This window comes from Salvelinus sp. IW2-2015, linkage group LG23 (genome assembly GCF_002910315.2).
Source record: "Salvelinus sp. IW2-2015 linkage group LG23, ASM291031v2, whole genome shotgun sequence".
NCBI lineage: Eukaryota > Metazoa > Chordata > Actinopteri > Salmoniformes > Salmonidae > Salvelinus > Salvelinus sp. IW2-2015.
In genome coordinates, this window is record NC_036863.1 from 41,884,686 (window position 1) to 41,900,876 (window position 16,191).

Sequence of the window (16,191 nt, forward strand, 5' to 3'; positions counted from 1 at the left end):
CTAAATCAAAACAAAATATCCTCAGTCAGTGTCTCTAACTTCATTCAAACAGCAGCTCATGACAAGTATGTCGCACAAAGTATCGCAATTTAAATTAAATAATAACATGAAATAAATAATTTTTAAGTGTACTGATTAAACTACTAAACAAAAGAACAATATCAATTACACCAGGGGTTCTCAAACAGGGGTCCATGGACTAATTGCAAGGGGGTCCGCTGAAATAAAAAGTTAATATGGAATGTAGTCAGCTCCACAAGGTTTCCAGTTAAGTTTAACATATAATATAGAGGGAGGGTCCCTGAGGACGCTCAAAACCCTTGCCTGCCTTGGCACTCAAAAATAGTGCAGGCGGTTTTCCAGTACCCAAAAAAGGTTGAGCAAACCACTGCTATACCACAACTACTGAACAAAAGAACCGAGCATATGTTTCTGCGGGTTTTCCTCAACAAACACATCATGTTGCCACTTTCGCAAATGCCCTGCCTGTTGTCTCCGACACCCTGTATAGCCCAATAAACTCCTTGAGAGACATGGTCATGGTCAACATAACGCAGGACAGACATTCTCCTGTCAGCACCAGAGACATCTTGATACCATCAACAATTAATGAAAATTGTTAACCAATCGGGAAGAGCACCTAAATCTCAGCTGCAATGCCTCGAATGACTACTTGGCCATTGAATGTTCCAGAATTTCATTTCTGTGCTTTGGGCCTGTGTACATGTGGTACGCCTCTTGTTAACCACTTCAGCTAAAATGGATCATCTCCTTCCCTAAGTTTTAAAATCTGGTATAAATTCCCACTGGTCATTCCGTGTGCGGCCTCTATAAGGCTGTGTCCCTGTCTTACTACATTGCCGCACCGAACTTAAACACATTTTTTCATCAAGACAATCTGCCTTGCGTCATCCTTGCTGTTACCCCACGCGCTGGATAACTGGACACTGATTGGATTTCACTTCGGGTGCTGGTTACAATTACAAAGTGTGCCGGTGGGTTTTTGGCAGTTTTGATGCTGCTGTGAATTTTTCAATGGCTTTCCTCCAGCTCCTAAATCCTGCTCTAATGAAGGCTAACTTCTGCTCTTTGGCCAAAAGATGGCTGGCTTTGAAAAACACAACAACGTCCTCTTTTATTGTGGATTATTAATGTAGCCAGGGGAAATCGCGAATAACCATGCTCTCTTGAAACGTCAACACTCTGTTGAGCAAGAGTTTGCGGTTCTCATAAATTGTGGGTGTGGGCTGATATGGTTTGTGCCATCACTGAGGGTAACTTGGACAATGCTGTTGCCACTGTCCCCTATACTGGGCTGCTGGCAGACAAAGGGTGACCCACTTGGTCTCTGCCGTGGCTGTGACACTGCTCCTTGGTAAGTGCGTTCTCGTCCCTGGGCGTGGCGTTATGGACCTGCTATGGATTGACTGGATTAACCTCACGTCAGTTACGTACATGTCCCTTTCGGACAGTAGATACGAACCCTCTATTACCTTACCAGCTAAAGAACTGGCAGTGGATCAAACCATTGTGAGGCAAAGGGCTGGGGGGTCGCAATCTTTTGAAACTTAAAAACGCGCTATTAAGTGTCTATAATCAGCACAAGTGCTTTCATTGCGTATTATTAATATTATTGAAATTACATAGTTATGTTTACAGTGATATATTGGGGGGGACAAATCATATTTTTCCCAAGATGGGGGGGTCGTGTCCCCCCCGTCCCCCCTGGGATTTCCGCCTATGCCCCAAATATGAAACGCTAATTAGCTGCTAATGTGGCTATAAAGAACTACAAAGGCCATGATGATCTGGACAAGACTGTCTAATCGAGGCAAAGGTAAGAATCTCTGGATTAACTGTCTAATGTTAGCTAAATGTAGTAATTCATTAATTGGCTACATGTCTTTAAATGGACAATACTTTGAACAGTCTTGTGCAACTTTTAAATTGACAAAATGACTGTTAGCAAAGGTGTCAGCTAGAGATGACGTGCAGGAGCTTGCAGGGATTTGTAGTTTTGCATGATGTCGACGTTGAAGCTAATTAGCATTTTCGAATCTGAGAGTAAATAGAGCCAAATATTTAAAAAATAAGTCACCTTGCCTGAGAGAGATGTACATATTTTTTTATTTAACTAGGCAAGACAGTTAAGAACAAATTCTTATTTGCAATGACGGTCTAGGCACAGTGGGTTAACTACCTTGTTCAGGTGCAGAACGACAGAGTTTTACCATGTCAGCTCAGGGATTCAATCTAGCAACCTTTCGGTTACTGGCCCAACGCTCTAACCACTAGGCTACCTGGTTATCAAAATGTCACGACAGGGTAAGCCTACGCGAATCACAGCCCTTATTTTAAATGTTTCTAAAATCCCCTATGGGAAAATGTGTGGTGGAAAAACAATTGGAAACCTTTTCCAGTTTGACCGATAGGTTTTATGGGTATTATGACACCTCCAACGTGGGGCTCTATTGTGTTAACAATGGAGGATTGGTTGATTTCCAGTTTTAAAGTTTACTTTTTTTAAAAGATGATTGAGGAGAAAAGTATCATCCAACCCACCAGGTATCTCACTGCACCCTCATATGTCATGTCTTGAAATATTCAGACACATTAAAAGTACATTTACATTGTAATACTTCTGACAGCCAACTTTCTAACTCCGCCCATAACTTTATGACTTTATAGAATTCCCAGAAGGCATAGATTATTGAGTCATTGTTCATTTTACGCTTAAGACATGACTCTGCCGTTGTGCTGTAGAATTTGTGAATTATATATATTGGTTTATACTGGATTAAGTGTACATTTTCATGAACTGTAATTTTGTTAGTTATGTTCACACTCCCTCCATCTTGTGCCAATATCAGTTCTTTTTAAGTCTTGGTTCCAATAGTTTATACTTTTTTTTTTAAAGAGATTGTCAGTTGGATAGGCTCTCTGCAAGGTTTTGCATATCTTTCCTATCATATGAACATCCTTTTCTAACTCAGAAGAGGACTCCCTCAAGATTGCTCTGCTGTCCAAAGGATTTCAAATCTACATTTCTTGATATGAAACTTTTAAGTTGCATGTGTTTGAAAATATCTACGTTGTTCAGTCCAAAATTGCTTTTTAATTCATGGAAATAATGTAACGGGTGTTCTCCTCCTCTTCGCTTGAAGAGGAGGAGTAGGGATTGGACCAAAGCGCAGCGTTGTTATAGGACATAACGATGTTTATTAAAGATAAAGACGAACACGAAAAAACACTTGAGAATTTACAAAATAATAAACGAAGTCAACAGACCTGAACAAACGAACTTACATAACACGAAGAACGCACAAACAGGAAAATAGACTACACAAAACGAACGAACGAACGAAACAGTCCCGTGTGGTGCAAACATACACAGACACGGAAGACAACCACCCACAACAAACAATGTGAAACAACCTACCTTAATATGGTTCTCAATCAGAGGAAACGTAAAACACCTGCCTCTAATTGAGAACCATATCAGGCAACCCATTAACCAACATAGAAACACATAACATAGAATGCCCACCCCAACTCACGCCCTGACCAACTAAACACATACAAAAACAACAGAAAACAGGTCAGGAACGTGACAAATAAATTGATTTCCTATTACCAAGACATGCACAGTTTCTATGCCGTTAGTTTTCCATGTGGACCAATTTATCGGTGAATTCTGAAAAACTATCCAAGGATTGTTCCATAGAGTTGTGTTTTTAGGGAGTGATATTGGTTCTTGTAGAATACGTTTCATTTTCTTCCATATTGTTATAGTGTTCTTAACTAAAAGAAGTTGTTCATGTTCCTAGCTTTACCCTTTGAAAATAGACACGTGAAAATATTCTGGGGATGAGCATGCGCATCTTCAATGTGCACCTATTGTTCCTCTTTAGTGCATTTAAGTAGTAAGTAAAAGCCCTGGGTGGCGAGTTGATACAATTCCAAATCTGGAAGGTTAAAACCTCCCTCAGACTTAGAAAGATGTAAAATTTCCTTTTTATTCTATGAGTTTTATTTGCCCATATAAAGTCAGTTATAACCGAGTATACTTTTAAAAATAATGTATTAAATACTTTGGTATTGGTATTAAATACTTTGGGAGCCATGCCATTCTGAAGAGGTTTATTCTACCTGTAAGGTTTATGGGAAGATTGTTCAATTTAATTAGATCTGCTTTCATATTGTTGAGTAATGGGATAACGTTATCTTTATATATTTGTTGTTTGTTGTCACTTATTAAGCGTCCTAAGTATTTCATATTTTTTGTGGTCCACTTAACAGATTGCTGTAGATCACACATTTCCTATTGTCATTGTAAAAAAGAATCCACACAAATTTTATGCCCTGAGTATTCTGAAAATATTTTTAGCAAGGGGGCATTGAGTTTTCAATATTGGTCAGGTATATCAGGAGATCATCTGCAAATAATTTTAGTTTATATTCATGTTTACCAATACTGATACTGTTACATTTGAGTCATGTCTACAAGCGGTTTAATTGCTGGTGCAAACAGGATGGGGGAGAAAGGACATCCCTGTCTTGTGGACCTTTCTAAAACAATTTAATCAGATAATGTATTATTTGTGTATATTTTTGCTTTAGGACATTTATATAATATTTGTATTAAATGTATTATTTCAGATGAAAAGTTGAAAGCTTCTAAAGTTTTGAATGGAAAAGGCCATTCAAGATGGTCAAAATCCTTTTCAGCATCAACAGCCATTATTGATGAATCTTTTTCTTGTTTTTTCGGTATTGTATTAAACTGAAACGTTCTTGTATTTGTTATTAAGTGTCTATTTTTAATAAACCCTGTTTGATTGATATGTGTCAAGTCTGGTAAGACTTTTGCTATTATATTTCTTATGAGCTTTGTTATTATTTTATTGTCACAATTTATTAACCAGGGAACTCTCCAGATTTTCCTGGTTTTAATATAACTCAAAAAAATGTTTGACTCATGGAACTAGGAAGCACTGAATTGAGTGGCATGTGTGTTGTCATTTGTGTAAATAGGGGTGCTACTTTGTCCCAAAATGTTAAATAGCTTTCTATGGGAAAGCCATCCATTCCTGGTGCTTTTCTCTGCGTGAATGTTTTAATAGTTTCTGATATTTAGTTTTCTGTTTTTAGTGATTATTTTTGGTCTGCTGATAATTGCTTCAGGGTTGTTGAGTCTAAGCAGGCTGTAGAATCATTTCAACTGTTGTTAAATGCTGATGTATATAGATGTTCATAGAAGCTTTTAAAACTGTCATTAATTGCGTTGTTGTTTCCAATTAACGCATTTGTATCTTTATCTTTTAAAATTATCGCTGGTTTGGCGTCTATTCATTTTGTGAGGGCTGAYAGATATTTACCATGTTTATTTGCCATTAAATAGTGTGATTTATTAGAGTTGAACCTGTAGTTGTTGGCTCTCTTCAAAAGTAAAATATCATATTCCTACTTAAATTTAGAAATGGTATTTTCCTCTTTACCTTGTAAATATTTTTTATGGGCTTTTCTAAAATAGTGATTTATTGAAATGTTTCTTACATTTTGATTTCTAACTGAGATTTAACTTTAACCGAGTATGAGATTATCATTCCTCTAACGGATGCCTTAAAAGCATCCCAAATTATATCGGGGGTCAGCTTTTCTCTGTCCTCTGTCTACATTTGTAATGGTAAAGGTTTTTATTTTTTCATTCACATATTTAATACATTTCGGGTCTTGAAGATGCTTTCAATTCATTCCCCATATTGTGGTGGATGAATCAGAATTAGTTGGGTAACATAAGTAATTAAGATGTCATATCTGCATAATATTCTTATGTGATATACTTTTTATTAGAATGTACTTCTAATAGACTCTAGTGTTGGCAGTTGCATTTCTTCCCTCAGCTGGGGCTCAGTCACTTGGGGCCCAGAGAGGGGAGAGGTCAGGCTTGTCTTTTACATGTCTCTGGTGCTATGCAGAATATCAGAAAGGGAAGAGGACAGGATGGAACATTGTCTTCATATGTGAATGTATCTGTTAAACCATGTGAAGGGATGGCGTGATTAAGGGGGAGCCAATTACTTGTCTCCACAATGTCTGTGCGGAAGTCACTCCCCTCAGTGAGTTTGTGCAGGAGAGGGGTCAAGAAGGGGTTTTACTTTAGATGGGAGTATCTAGAGTTGACAATTGAGTTATGCCATTGGATGAGGTAATGGTTCTGTGCTATGAAGTACCAGGAACRAGATTAGAACCTCGTCTTAGGGACCAAACTGAACGATAATTTATAGCGAATGCTATCTGGCTATGGGATACTCCTCCCTCTCAAGTAAAAGTCTTTCTTTGTGAACTGTTCCTAAGATCTGTGGTTCGTCATGTAGGTTGAGAGGGGTGTATCTTGGCTAGAAAAGATCTTTGTAATTTTCTGTAGTCACTTTCAATGGTTCATTAGAGATAGCGCATCATTGAAAGTCAAATGCTATTGCAAAGCTCTTATTATTMAAGATGTAGTTTAAGTATAACTCTGACTGGTGTGTGAAGTTTGTAACTCTCCTCATTTGGTAAAGCAGAAATAAGCCACCACAATATTCTGCCGCAAAGTGTATTTTCAGTTGGTGTAATTATGCATGTAAAGAATTTTTAAGGGGTTAATGACCTAAAATTGGATCATCTGGCCTCCATTTCAGAAAAGCCTAATTTACCTAAAATACATAATTGGTGTTACTACTACTTCTGGTGGCACAATGGTTAAATGTATTTAAAGTAATTAAGCTACCATATGAGTCATGTTATAATGGGTCCTGTGGTGGCTCAATTAGTAGAGCATGGTGCTTACAATGCATGGGTTGTGGGTTTGATTCCCACAGGAAAAAAAGTACGAAAATGTATGTACTTACTGTAAATCAGTCTGGATATGAATGTCTGCTAAAATGTCAGATACATTTGAATAGACTCATCTAGAAAAAATGAAGTCATTTTTTCCCAAAATGCCATGCCCAACTGCCACCGTAATTCAAGAACGACCCAACAACTACTACACTATAAGCAGAGTCATCGACAAACATGAACTAATTCTCTCTTTAATAAGGAAGCACAGGTGAAAGTACAGTGGTCATTTGCCTCTACAGAGCAAATGACTCTCTCTCTCTCTCTCTCTCTCTCTCTCTCTCTCTCTCTCTCTCTCTCTCTGTCTCTCTCTCTCTCCTCCTCTCTCTCTCTCTCTTCTCCTCTCTCTCTCTCTCTCTCTCTCTCGTTCCCTGATGTGAGTCAGACAGCTCAGTTCAGTTGAAGTGAATCAACAGAGTCCGCTACAGGTTCCTAATGTGTGAGACACTTATTCTGTCACCTTGACAAAGACATTTCTCTATGAGTCCTGCCAGCTCTAGATGTCAAGTTAATTACGGTCTCTTCAGAACCACTGTAAGTGAACAGTCTCACAGTAGCCTTTCCTCTCCTGGGAGGCCAGTCATAGCATCACCCTCTAGGACATTGTCCTGCCTATGGCTCTTCCCAGGCCCTCAGTCTGGGTTCTGTCTGTCAGTACTGTAATGTTTGTCTGATAACRCTTGATTATAGTAGGCCTAACTGAAGTGGAATGAATTCTTGMGTTATAAACATAGGGCTATTATTATATAGCCAGATTTGTTAGTKTATTAGCTAACTCCTTTACCATGCATTATTATACCATACTTGGCATTACAAAAGTCAGAGGTGTTAGCTAAAGCATGAACATATTTGGATATATCATCAACACATTTAGACTTAAGACTTTTAATAGCACAGAAAGATATAACACAGATTATGTACATGGAGGAACACATACAGATGTAGGATCTTAATTTGATCACTCTTTTGTTGCTGAGTATTTTCCTGCACGGCAGGAAATGCAAACTTGTAGTGTATTTGAGTTTTGAAAAGGCTTCTTAAGTTTGTAATTTCTACTTTGAAATGTCAGACTTGATTTGCCCTAATGAAAAATGTTTCAACCACTACAGAAATGTCCATTCATTATAATCTACATAATAATTCAAGTTTACTGTTGCTGCAGGATTCATTTCCTGCTGTAGCAAACTGGCTCAAATGAAGATCCTACATCTGTAGAAAGGTAATGCCATCATTCCTACAGACATCGTCAGTGGCATGCATTTTGAAACATCACATTTTCCATGACTCCCCCAGCGATAAATTCATGTAGCTTGGTGTTCCATGGACAAATTAAAGGTGACAAAAAAGTGTTATTTTCAAGTGTTGAATCACTTTTTGCCGGAGGAATGAAGACAGCCAGGTACTAAAATCAACTCAGACGATCTCTAATTTGTCTCCCTCTTTAATCTTTATGTGTTAAATTACTGGTGTAACAACTTCATTCGGTTCATTTACCACTGCCACAGCATTCACTATTCATTTTTCCCCTTTGAACAATGCATTGACATTGTTTGGGATTATAGCACGGCATGGTGTGACGTATGTATGTTCTTACGGTGGTAGTGCCTTGTAGTCTGGCTATCATACTGTAGATACAGTATAGACTCCCGGTGTGGCACATAGACAGATGGGATACACATCAGCACTAGGCTGTTCTTACAGAAGAACAGCATGCAATACCATCTGGGGTCTTCTTCAATAACCAAGTGCTCTATCAAGTCTATGATTTTTTTGCAGATTTGAGTCATCTTCTCTGCATAAACTGCCTTATCCTGCTGTTTGTTCTCGAACTTTTGCATGTTTAATTAAATGAGGCGTCCAATGCTCTATTTATCTATTCCATTCTACTTCATTCACAGAGACAGACATGTCAGGGCCACCCCAGTGAGGGTTGCCCTCGCTGCTGTTCTTAGTCAGACTGCATCAATCAATCAATCAATCAAATGTATACATAAAGCCCTTTTTACATCAGCAGATGTCACAGAGTGCTATACAGTTACCCAGTTTAAAACCCCAAACAGYAAGCAATACAGACGTAGAAGCCCGGTGGCTAGGAAAAACTCCCTAGAAAGGCAGAAACCTAGGAAGAAACCTAGAGAGGAACCAGGCTCTGAGGGGTGGCCAGTCCTCTTCTGGCTGTGCCGGGTGGAGATTGTAAGAGTACACGGCCATTTAAAGCCAGATTGTTCTTCAAGATGTTCAAACGTCCATAGATGACCAGCAGGGTCAAATAATAATTGTATAGGGTGCAATATAATAATTGTAGAGGGTGCAACAGGTCAGCACCTCAGGAGTAAATGTCAGTTGGCTTTTCATAGCCGAGCATTCAGACGTTGAGACAGCAGGTGCGTTAGAGAGAAAGAAAGAGAGTCGAAAACAGCAGGTCCCGGACAAGGTAGCACGTCCGGTGAACAGGTCAGGGTTCCCTAGCCGCAGGCAGAACAGTTGAAACTGGAGCAGCAGCCCGGCCAGTTGGACTGGGGACAGCCAGGAGTCATCAGGCCAGGTGGTCCTGAGGCATGATCCTAGGGCTCAGGTCCTCCAGGAGGGTTGGGAGAGAGGGAGAGAGAGAGAATTAGAGGGAGCATACTTAAATTCACACAGGACACCATATAAGACAGGAGAATTACACCAGATATAACAGACTGACCCTAGCCCCCCCGGCACATAGACTATTACAGCATAGATACTGGAGACTGAGACAGGGGTGGGTCGGGGGACCTTGTGGCCAACCAGGCAGGATACAACCCACCCACTTTGCCAAAGCACAGCCCCCACACCACTAGAGGGATATCAACAGACCACCAACTTACTACCCCGAGACAAGGCTGAGTATAGCCCACAAAGATCTCCTCCACCGCACAAGCCCGAGGGGGCACAAAACTGGACAGGAAGATCACGTCTGTGACTCAACCCACTCAAGTGACGCACCCCTCCTAGGGACGGCATGGAAGAGCACCAGTAAGCCAGCCCCCGTAATAGGGTCAGAGAAAGAGAATCCCAGTGGAGAGAGGGAAGCAGGCCAGGCAGAGACAGCAAGGGAGGTTCGTTGCTCCAGTGCCTTTGCGATCACCCTCGCCCGCCTGGGCTAGACTACACTTAATCATAGGACCGACTGAATAAATGGGTCTTCAGTAAAGAGTTAAAGGTCGAGACCGAGTCTGCGTCTCTCACCTGAATAACCCGACCATTCCATAAAAATGGACCTCAATAGGACAAAGCCCTGCCTCCAGCTGTTTGCTTAGAAATTCTAGGCATGATTTCTGTAGCGGTCCTGCTGTTCCTTGACTCAGTGGATCAGAACCGGATCCCTGTCCCATGGTCACTCCCTGCACATCCTCGTTGGCACCAGTAGAGAGCCCAGAGCATCCAGCCCATCTGTCAGGAACAGTGGATTTAAACCAGAGCAATTAGAGAATCACCCCTATTGCTGTCTGCTCTCAAGCTGTCCTCTGTATGATATGCACATGCAAATAGCACTTATTTTCTATTAATACGTCGTTTCAAGAAATAAAATTGTAYATTGGTATTGCCCTGGGGGAAAAAATTTGAATGTGTTTCCAGAAACGTAACTAACTCAGAACTGTTTCGGTTTCTTTTGCAGATTTGGTTTAAAATAATCATAATAAATAACATCCAAGGACACGAAGAACTTAACCTTCAGTCGATCATTGACATCGCAGGAAGTTAAACATTTGTTGGGCTCCATAGTGGTGCCTTGGAACACAGGTGATGGCTGAGCACAGCAGCAACCCTGCTTGGAGGGTCCAGGCTGGCTCCACCCTAGCCTCGCCCAGTGACAGGATGACTCTGCCAGAGAGCACCATCGTTCTCTTTAATCTGAGTTTCCCCGTGGAATGGAATCAGTCTGACTCCAGGCCGGAGACACCTGACAAGGAGAAGAACTGGCCTGCTCTGCTCATTTTACTGGTCATCTTCTTCACTGTGGCGGGCAACATCCTCCTCATCCTAGCTGTGTCTCTGGAGAGGAAGCTGCAGAATGCCACCAGCTTCTTCCTGCGCTCCCTGGCTGTGGCAGACATGCTCGTGGGCTTTCTCGTCATGCCGGTCTCACTGATTAACATTCTCTATGGTAGGTGGTAGGTTGAACTCTTTTAGAATTGCAAAGCAGTGTTTGTTTGCCCTCTGGATAATGATCTCTTGAAAGCAGCAAGGGATAAAAGGCTTTACTGTGAGGCAGGGGCGTCAATTGCGTATGGCAGGGTATGGCAGTCGCCATGCCCTAGCTCAACACCTTCAATTTTTAAAAAGGCTACTCAAATTTTTCCAATCCCGATTCAATGGCAAATGCAGTTTAGCGGTACTCAGGCCGACCAGGGATGGAACGCTGTTTGTATGGCTGGCTGGCTTTATAGAGAGCACGTCAACGCAGCTGCTGGGAACAGCGCAGCTTTTTCTCAATAAAGTGCAGAGGTAAAGATGGCTGTAGTAGATAGCTTAGGCTAGTTAGCTGCTGTTTGATTTGACATGAAACTAAACTAGTTTTAATCCCGGTGCTGAGTTAGTGTGTAGCAGCTAATTCTTGTATGACGTGTTTGAAGAATGTTAAGTCCCCTATTGACCGAGGTGAATGAAGCTACGGCAACAAGGTGATAATGGCTGGAGTCAATTTGGCTTGTTTTTGCTGTGCTCCAAATTGCAATTTTTTAATTGTGTAGAAATGCAGTAAATGAGCTTTAATTTTATCAAAATTCCCATCCAGGGACCGACCCTGCTTAACTTCAGAGGCAAACCCGCAGTGGAATGCAGGGTGCAACTAGAAAAAAAGGCTGTGAAATTAAAGGCCAGGGTAACATAAACAAATATAGGGAAAAATGCAGGAAATATGGAGGCGTTTTATTTAATTGTGTTATCATAAAAAATGTTTTGCAGAAAACTATTTTTTTGCATCCATTTACAATTTATTTGCTCTTGCACTTAACAATTATTTATTTGCAATATTTTGTTTTGCTATCAATACTTTTGGGTTTATGTTTTCTGCTTTCAATATCATTATTTTTGTTTGCAATACGAAGAATTGTTTTCTCGACTTCAGAAGTTTTGCTTGATATTAATGTCACAAAGGTAATTCACCCACTAGAGGTATTGCATCATAACACCATTACTCTGTTAAATGTGTTCTAAGCGGGAATACATCATTGAAACATTTACAATTAACTTTCACATGCAGAATTGCAATATAAATGTGAAAAACAGTCACGTGAAAATCACATTTGCTGTTTCACATGTAAAAAAACAAACAAGTTTCTGTAAAAAGCTGAGGGATAAGGCTGGAGAAATGCAACCACTTTCAAATCCATAGACTACGCTATGGATGCAAGGACTCACCATTTATATCCCAATTATAGCGTTAACCATGTTTTTGAGCTATACTGTGTTTAAATTGAGTTTGTTTACAAATATTGGAGTGAATGTGGAGTTTTCTGACATGTGAAAGTACAAATTAGATTTTCACTTTCACATGTGGAATTGCAAGTTCACGCATGACAAAAAAAAATGCAGCTCCGTATGTGAAAAACTTTCACAACGTGGAATTGCAAATTCGATTTTTACATGCGATTGTTTGTTTTTTTACATGTCAAACAGCAAATGTGATTTTCACATGTGACTGTTTTTCACATTTAAAAATGCAATTCAGTATGGGAAAGTTTTTAACATAGTAACCGCAAATGTCATATATGAAACTGCAAATACATTTAAGCTCAACATGTAAAAACAGCTATTTCACATGTGAAAATTCCATTTCAGGTATGAATTTCAAAATGTTTTTTTGAATTTCAAAATGAATTTCAAAATGTCAAAGTGTTCCTATTTGACAATGAAATGTCAGTAATTCTTGGTGAACTGTGCCTGTCCATTCTTCAGACTACCTGTGGCCCTTCCCCAGACCCCTTTGTCCCATCTGGATCTACCTAGACGTGCTGTTCTCCACAGCATCCATCATGCACCTGTGCACCATTTCACTGGACCGCTATGTGGGCATCTGTAACCCCATCAAACACAGCCGCTCCAACTCCCTCTCCAAGGCCAAGGCTAAGATCGCCCTCGTCTGGACCATCTCCATAGGTGAGTTCCTGCTGACATAGCTACTGGAAATAGAAGAGAAAAAACAACAGATCTAAACAATTTGCTCCCACGGTGTTGTCTGCGTGCGAGAGATAGTGAGTTACTTTGAAACCTTATTTTTCTTTCTCTACTGTCTGTCAAGAAGGAATACTTTTCTCTCACCTCTCCTGGGGCTCTCAAGGGGAGCCTTATGGCATCTTCACCCTGAGAGATGCTCTAAATGGTTGCCGACGGGACAGGCTTCTTGGTTTTGCGTAAATCGGATAGCCAGGCAACCTGTGAGCCTGTCGACTTCATCAACAACAAAAAACTCCAAACTATTTTCTCCGCCCTCGTGTCCTTTTTTGAAAGCCTCTGGTGGTTAATATGAATCACTATGATCTCTCCCCTTCTCTAATTTAATAACATGACGTTTTGAGATAGATGGAGCTGTGTTTGTGCATTGGTTTAAATGTGATATTCATTGTCCTGTCCCGTCCATCTCTCTCTCTCTCTCTCTCTCTCTCTCTCTCTCTCTCTCTCTCTCTCTCTCTCTCTCTCTCTCTCATCTCTCATACATCTCGTCTACTCACTCTCATCTTCTCTCTCTTCTCTCTTCTCTCTCTTCTCTCTCTCTCTCCTCTCCTCTCTCTCTCTCTCTCTCTTCTCTCTCCTCTCTCTATCTCTCTCTCCTCTCTCTCTCTCTCTCTCTCTCTCTCTCTCTCTCTCTCTCTCTCTCTCTCTCTCTCTCGCTCTCTCTCTCTCTCTCTCTCTCTCTCTCTCTCTCTCTCTCTCTCTCTCTCTCTTCTCTTCTCTCTCTCTCTCTCTCTCTCTCTCTCTCTCTCTCTCTCTCTCTCCTCTCTCTCTCTCTCTTCTCTCTCTCTCTCTCTCTCTCTCTCTCTCTCTCTCTCTCTCTCTCTCCTCTCTCTCTCTTTCTCTCTCTCTCTCTCTCCTCTCTCTCCTCTCTCTCTCTCTCTCTCTCTTCTCTCTCTCTCCTCTCTCTCTCTCTCTCTCTCTCTCTTCTCTGCTCTCTCTCTCTCCTCTCTCTCTCTCTCTCTTCTCTCTCTCTCTGCTTCTCTCTCTGCTCCTCTCTTTCGTTCTCTCTCTCTCCTCCTCTCTCTCTCTCTCTCTCTGACAGTGATCTCCATGCCCATCCCTGTGATTGGCCTGTATGACGAGGGGAAGGTGTTTGCCAACGGGACCTGTGTACTGAACGAGCACAGCTTCGTCCTGGTGGGCTCCTTCGTAGCCTTCTTCGTCCCTCTGGTCGTCATGGTGGTCAGCTACTGTTTGACCATGCGCGTGCTGCAGTGCCAAGCCTCTGATTACCTGCACGGAGGCATGGCTTCGATCGACCGGCCTACCTTACTCGGCATCACCCCAAGGCTCCCCGGAGGGGACAGTCTTAGCCTCCTCAAACAGGACCCTAGTCCCGAGGCCTTGCCAGCTGTTGCAGCCTCCAATAATTCCGTCTCTCAAGCCTCCTCGCGGCCCGTCTCTCCAGCAGGGAGGCAGGAGCCAGGGGGACCTGGCGGGAAACCTGGCATGGCTCAATCAATCAAAAATGAGAGGAGAGCCTCCAAGGTCCTTGGTGTGGTGTTTTTCCTCTTCCTGACGATGTGGTGTCCGTTCTTCATCACCAACGTGCTGAGCGTGTTGTGTGAGGACTCGGTAATAAGCCTGTGCAATAAGCCGGTGTTGGCAGTGCTCCTAAATGTCTTCGTTTGGGTGGGATATGCCTCCTCTGGTGTGAACCCACTGGTCTACACTCTATTCAACAGGACTTACAGACAGGCCTTCCACCGCTACCTGCGGTGTATCTACCACAGCCCGTCAGCCAAGAGCACCCCAGTCAACCCTGTCTTTCCTGTTTATACCGTCACCCCTATTCTCTGCGGGGAAGATGCCAACGGCTGTAACTGTAGCAGCCACAATGGGAATAGTGGGGGCGTTAAAGGCCGAATGAGGTTGGAGAGAGTGGAAAAATGTTCTGGGATGTTAGGGAAGTTGGTCAGTGTCTGCCCCACCCCCGCTGAGCATGTCAGCTGTGTCTGAACTAGCTAGCTGGACTCCAGGCTCTCTCTCTCTCTACATACAAAACATTGTGGTGACAAAGCTGTTGCCTCATGTCACTGCTTGGATATTCCCACCTCCGCTCCCTGTTCAAACACAGGAGACGTACTCAATGTCTCCCTGCCCGAACATGTAAATAAATATGAGATATGGAATAATCTACAATGCTGCACAATGTGACTAAAGACATTGATACTGTACTGTGTCAAACTTTAATATTTGCATTACATTTAGTGCGTAATAAGTGCATACTCAGTGTGGTCTTTGTAGTGAAATGTCCGTTAACTGCGCTGCTGTTTGCATCTCTCATTGACAGGGCTGTGAGAGGTCACAGATGGCATGACAGGAAAACCACCTGATGTATCGCTCTAATCATAGAGCCACAGTGCCACCATGTGGGAACATAGAATATAGCACACAAACATTTCATTTCACACCAGAAGATCTTCTATTTCTGCCCGTCTGATAGATTCAAGTGACAGTTGAAGAGGAAACGTATGTCCCATTGGTCACGGATATGTTTCACTCCTCATTCCCAGAGGACTGTTACTATTCCGGTACATTTTTCCTGACAGATTAATATGCTATGATCTGTGTTGTCTTTGTCCGCAGTTCTAACATGTAATATACATCATGAGGTTACTGTTACAGGATTCTCGAAGATTACCAATCCCTTCGAGGTTAGGGATGGGCCCATGTTATTTTCTTATTTTGTGATCAAGTTCTTATCAGACGATTGTCCGGCACTGACTCAATGTAAATGATCATGCGCATGCTATTATTGTAGAGGATTTCAGATATACAATGTTTGAATCGGTATGGTCTTCCAATTTCCATCATTAGTCTTGGGTATATGGTTGGTTTGCCCTTTACTAGAAACCATGTTATGCGTGCAGCAACAAAGACTTAAAACATTTCAAAGGTCACCTCATTAGCATTAGATATCAAGAATAAAGCTTGTTGAAACACCCCTGTCCTTTCATCCGAATACTTTTGCTTAACGATTTAATTGTACAAATTTGCTTTCAGCCTCTTAGATACGGTATATTGCAATACCAAGTATCATCCTATTGCCAATATAAAGAACTGTAAAGGTACAACTGTAAGAGCCATTGTTGATATACATGTATA

The 16,191-nt window shown here is 41.5% G+C and overlaps 1 protein-coding gene across 1 annotated transcript; it reads left to right on the forward strand.

The window, feature by feature from the left end:
- Positions 1-10,725: 10,725 nt before the first annotated feature.
- LOC111950974 (5-hydroxytryptamine receptor 2A-like) lies at positions 10,726-15,976 on the forward strand. The gene is made up of 3 exons (XM_023968920.2): positions 10,726-11,014; positions 12,808-13,008; positions 14,126-15,976. The coding sequence occupies exons 1-3, from the start codon at positions 10,726-10,728 to the stop codon at positions 15,040-15,042; spliced, it is 1,407 nt and encodes a 468-aa protein (XP_023824688.2). The 3' UTR covers positions 15,043-15,976.
- The last annotated feature ends 215 nt before the right edge of the window (positions 15,977-16,191 follow it).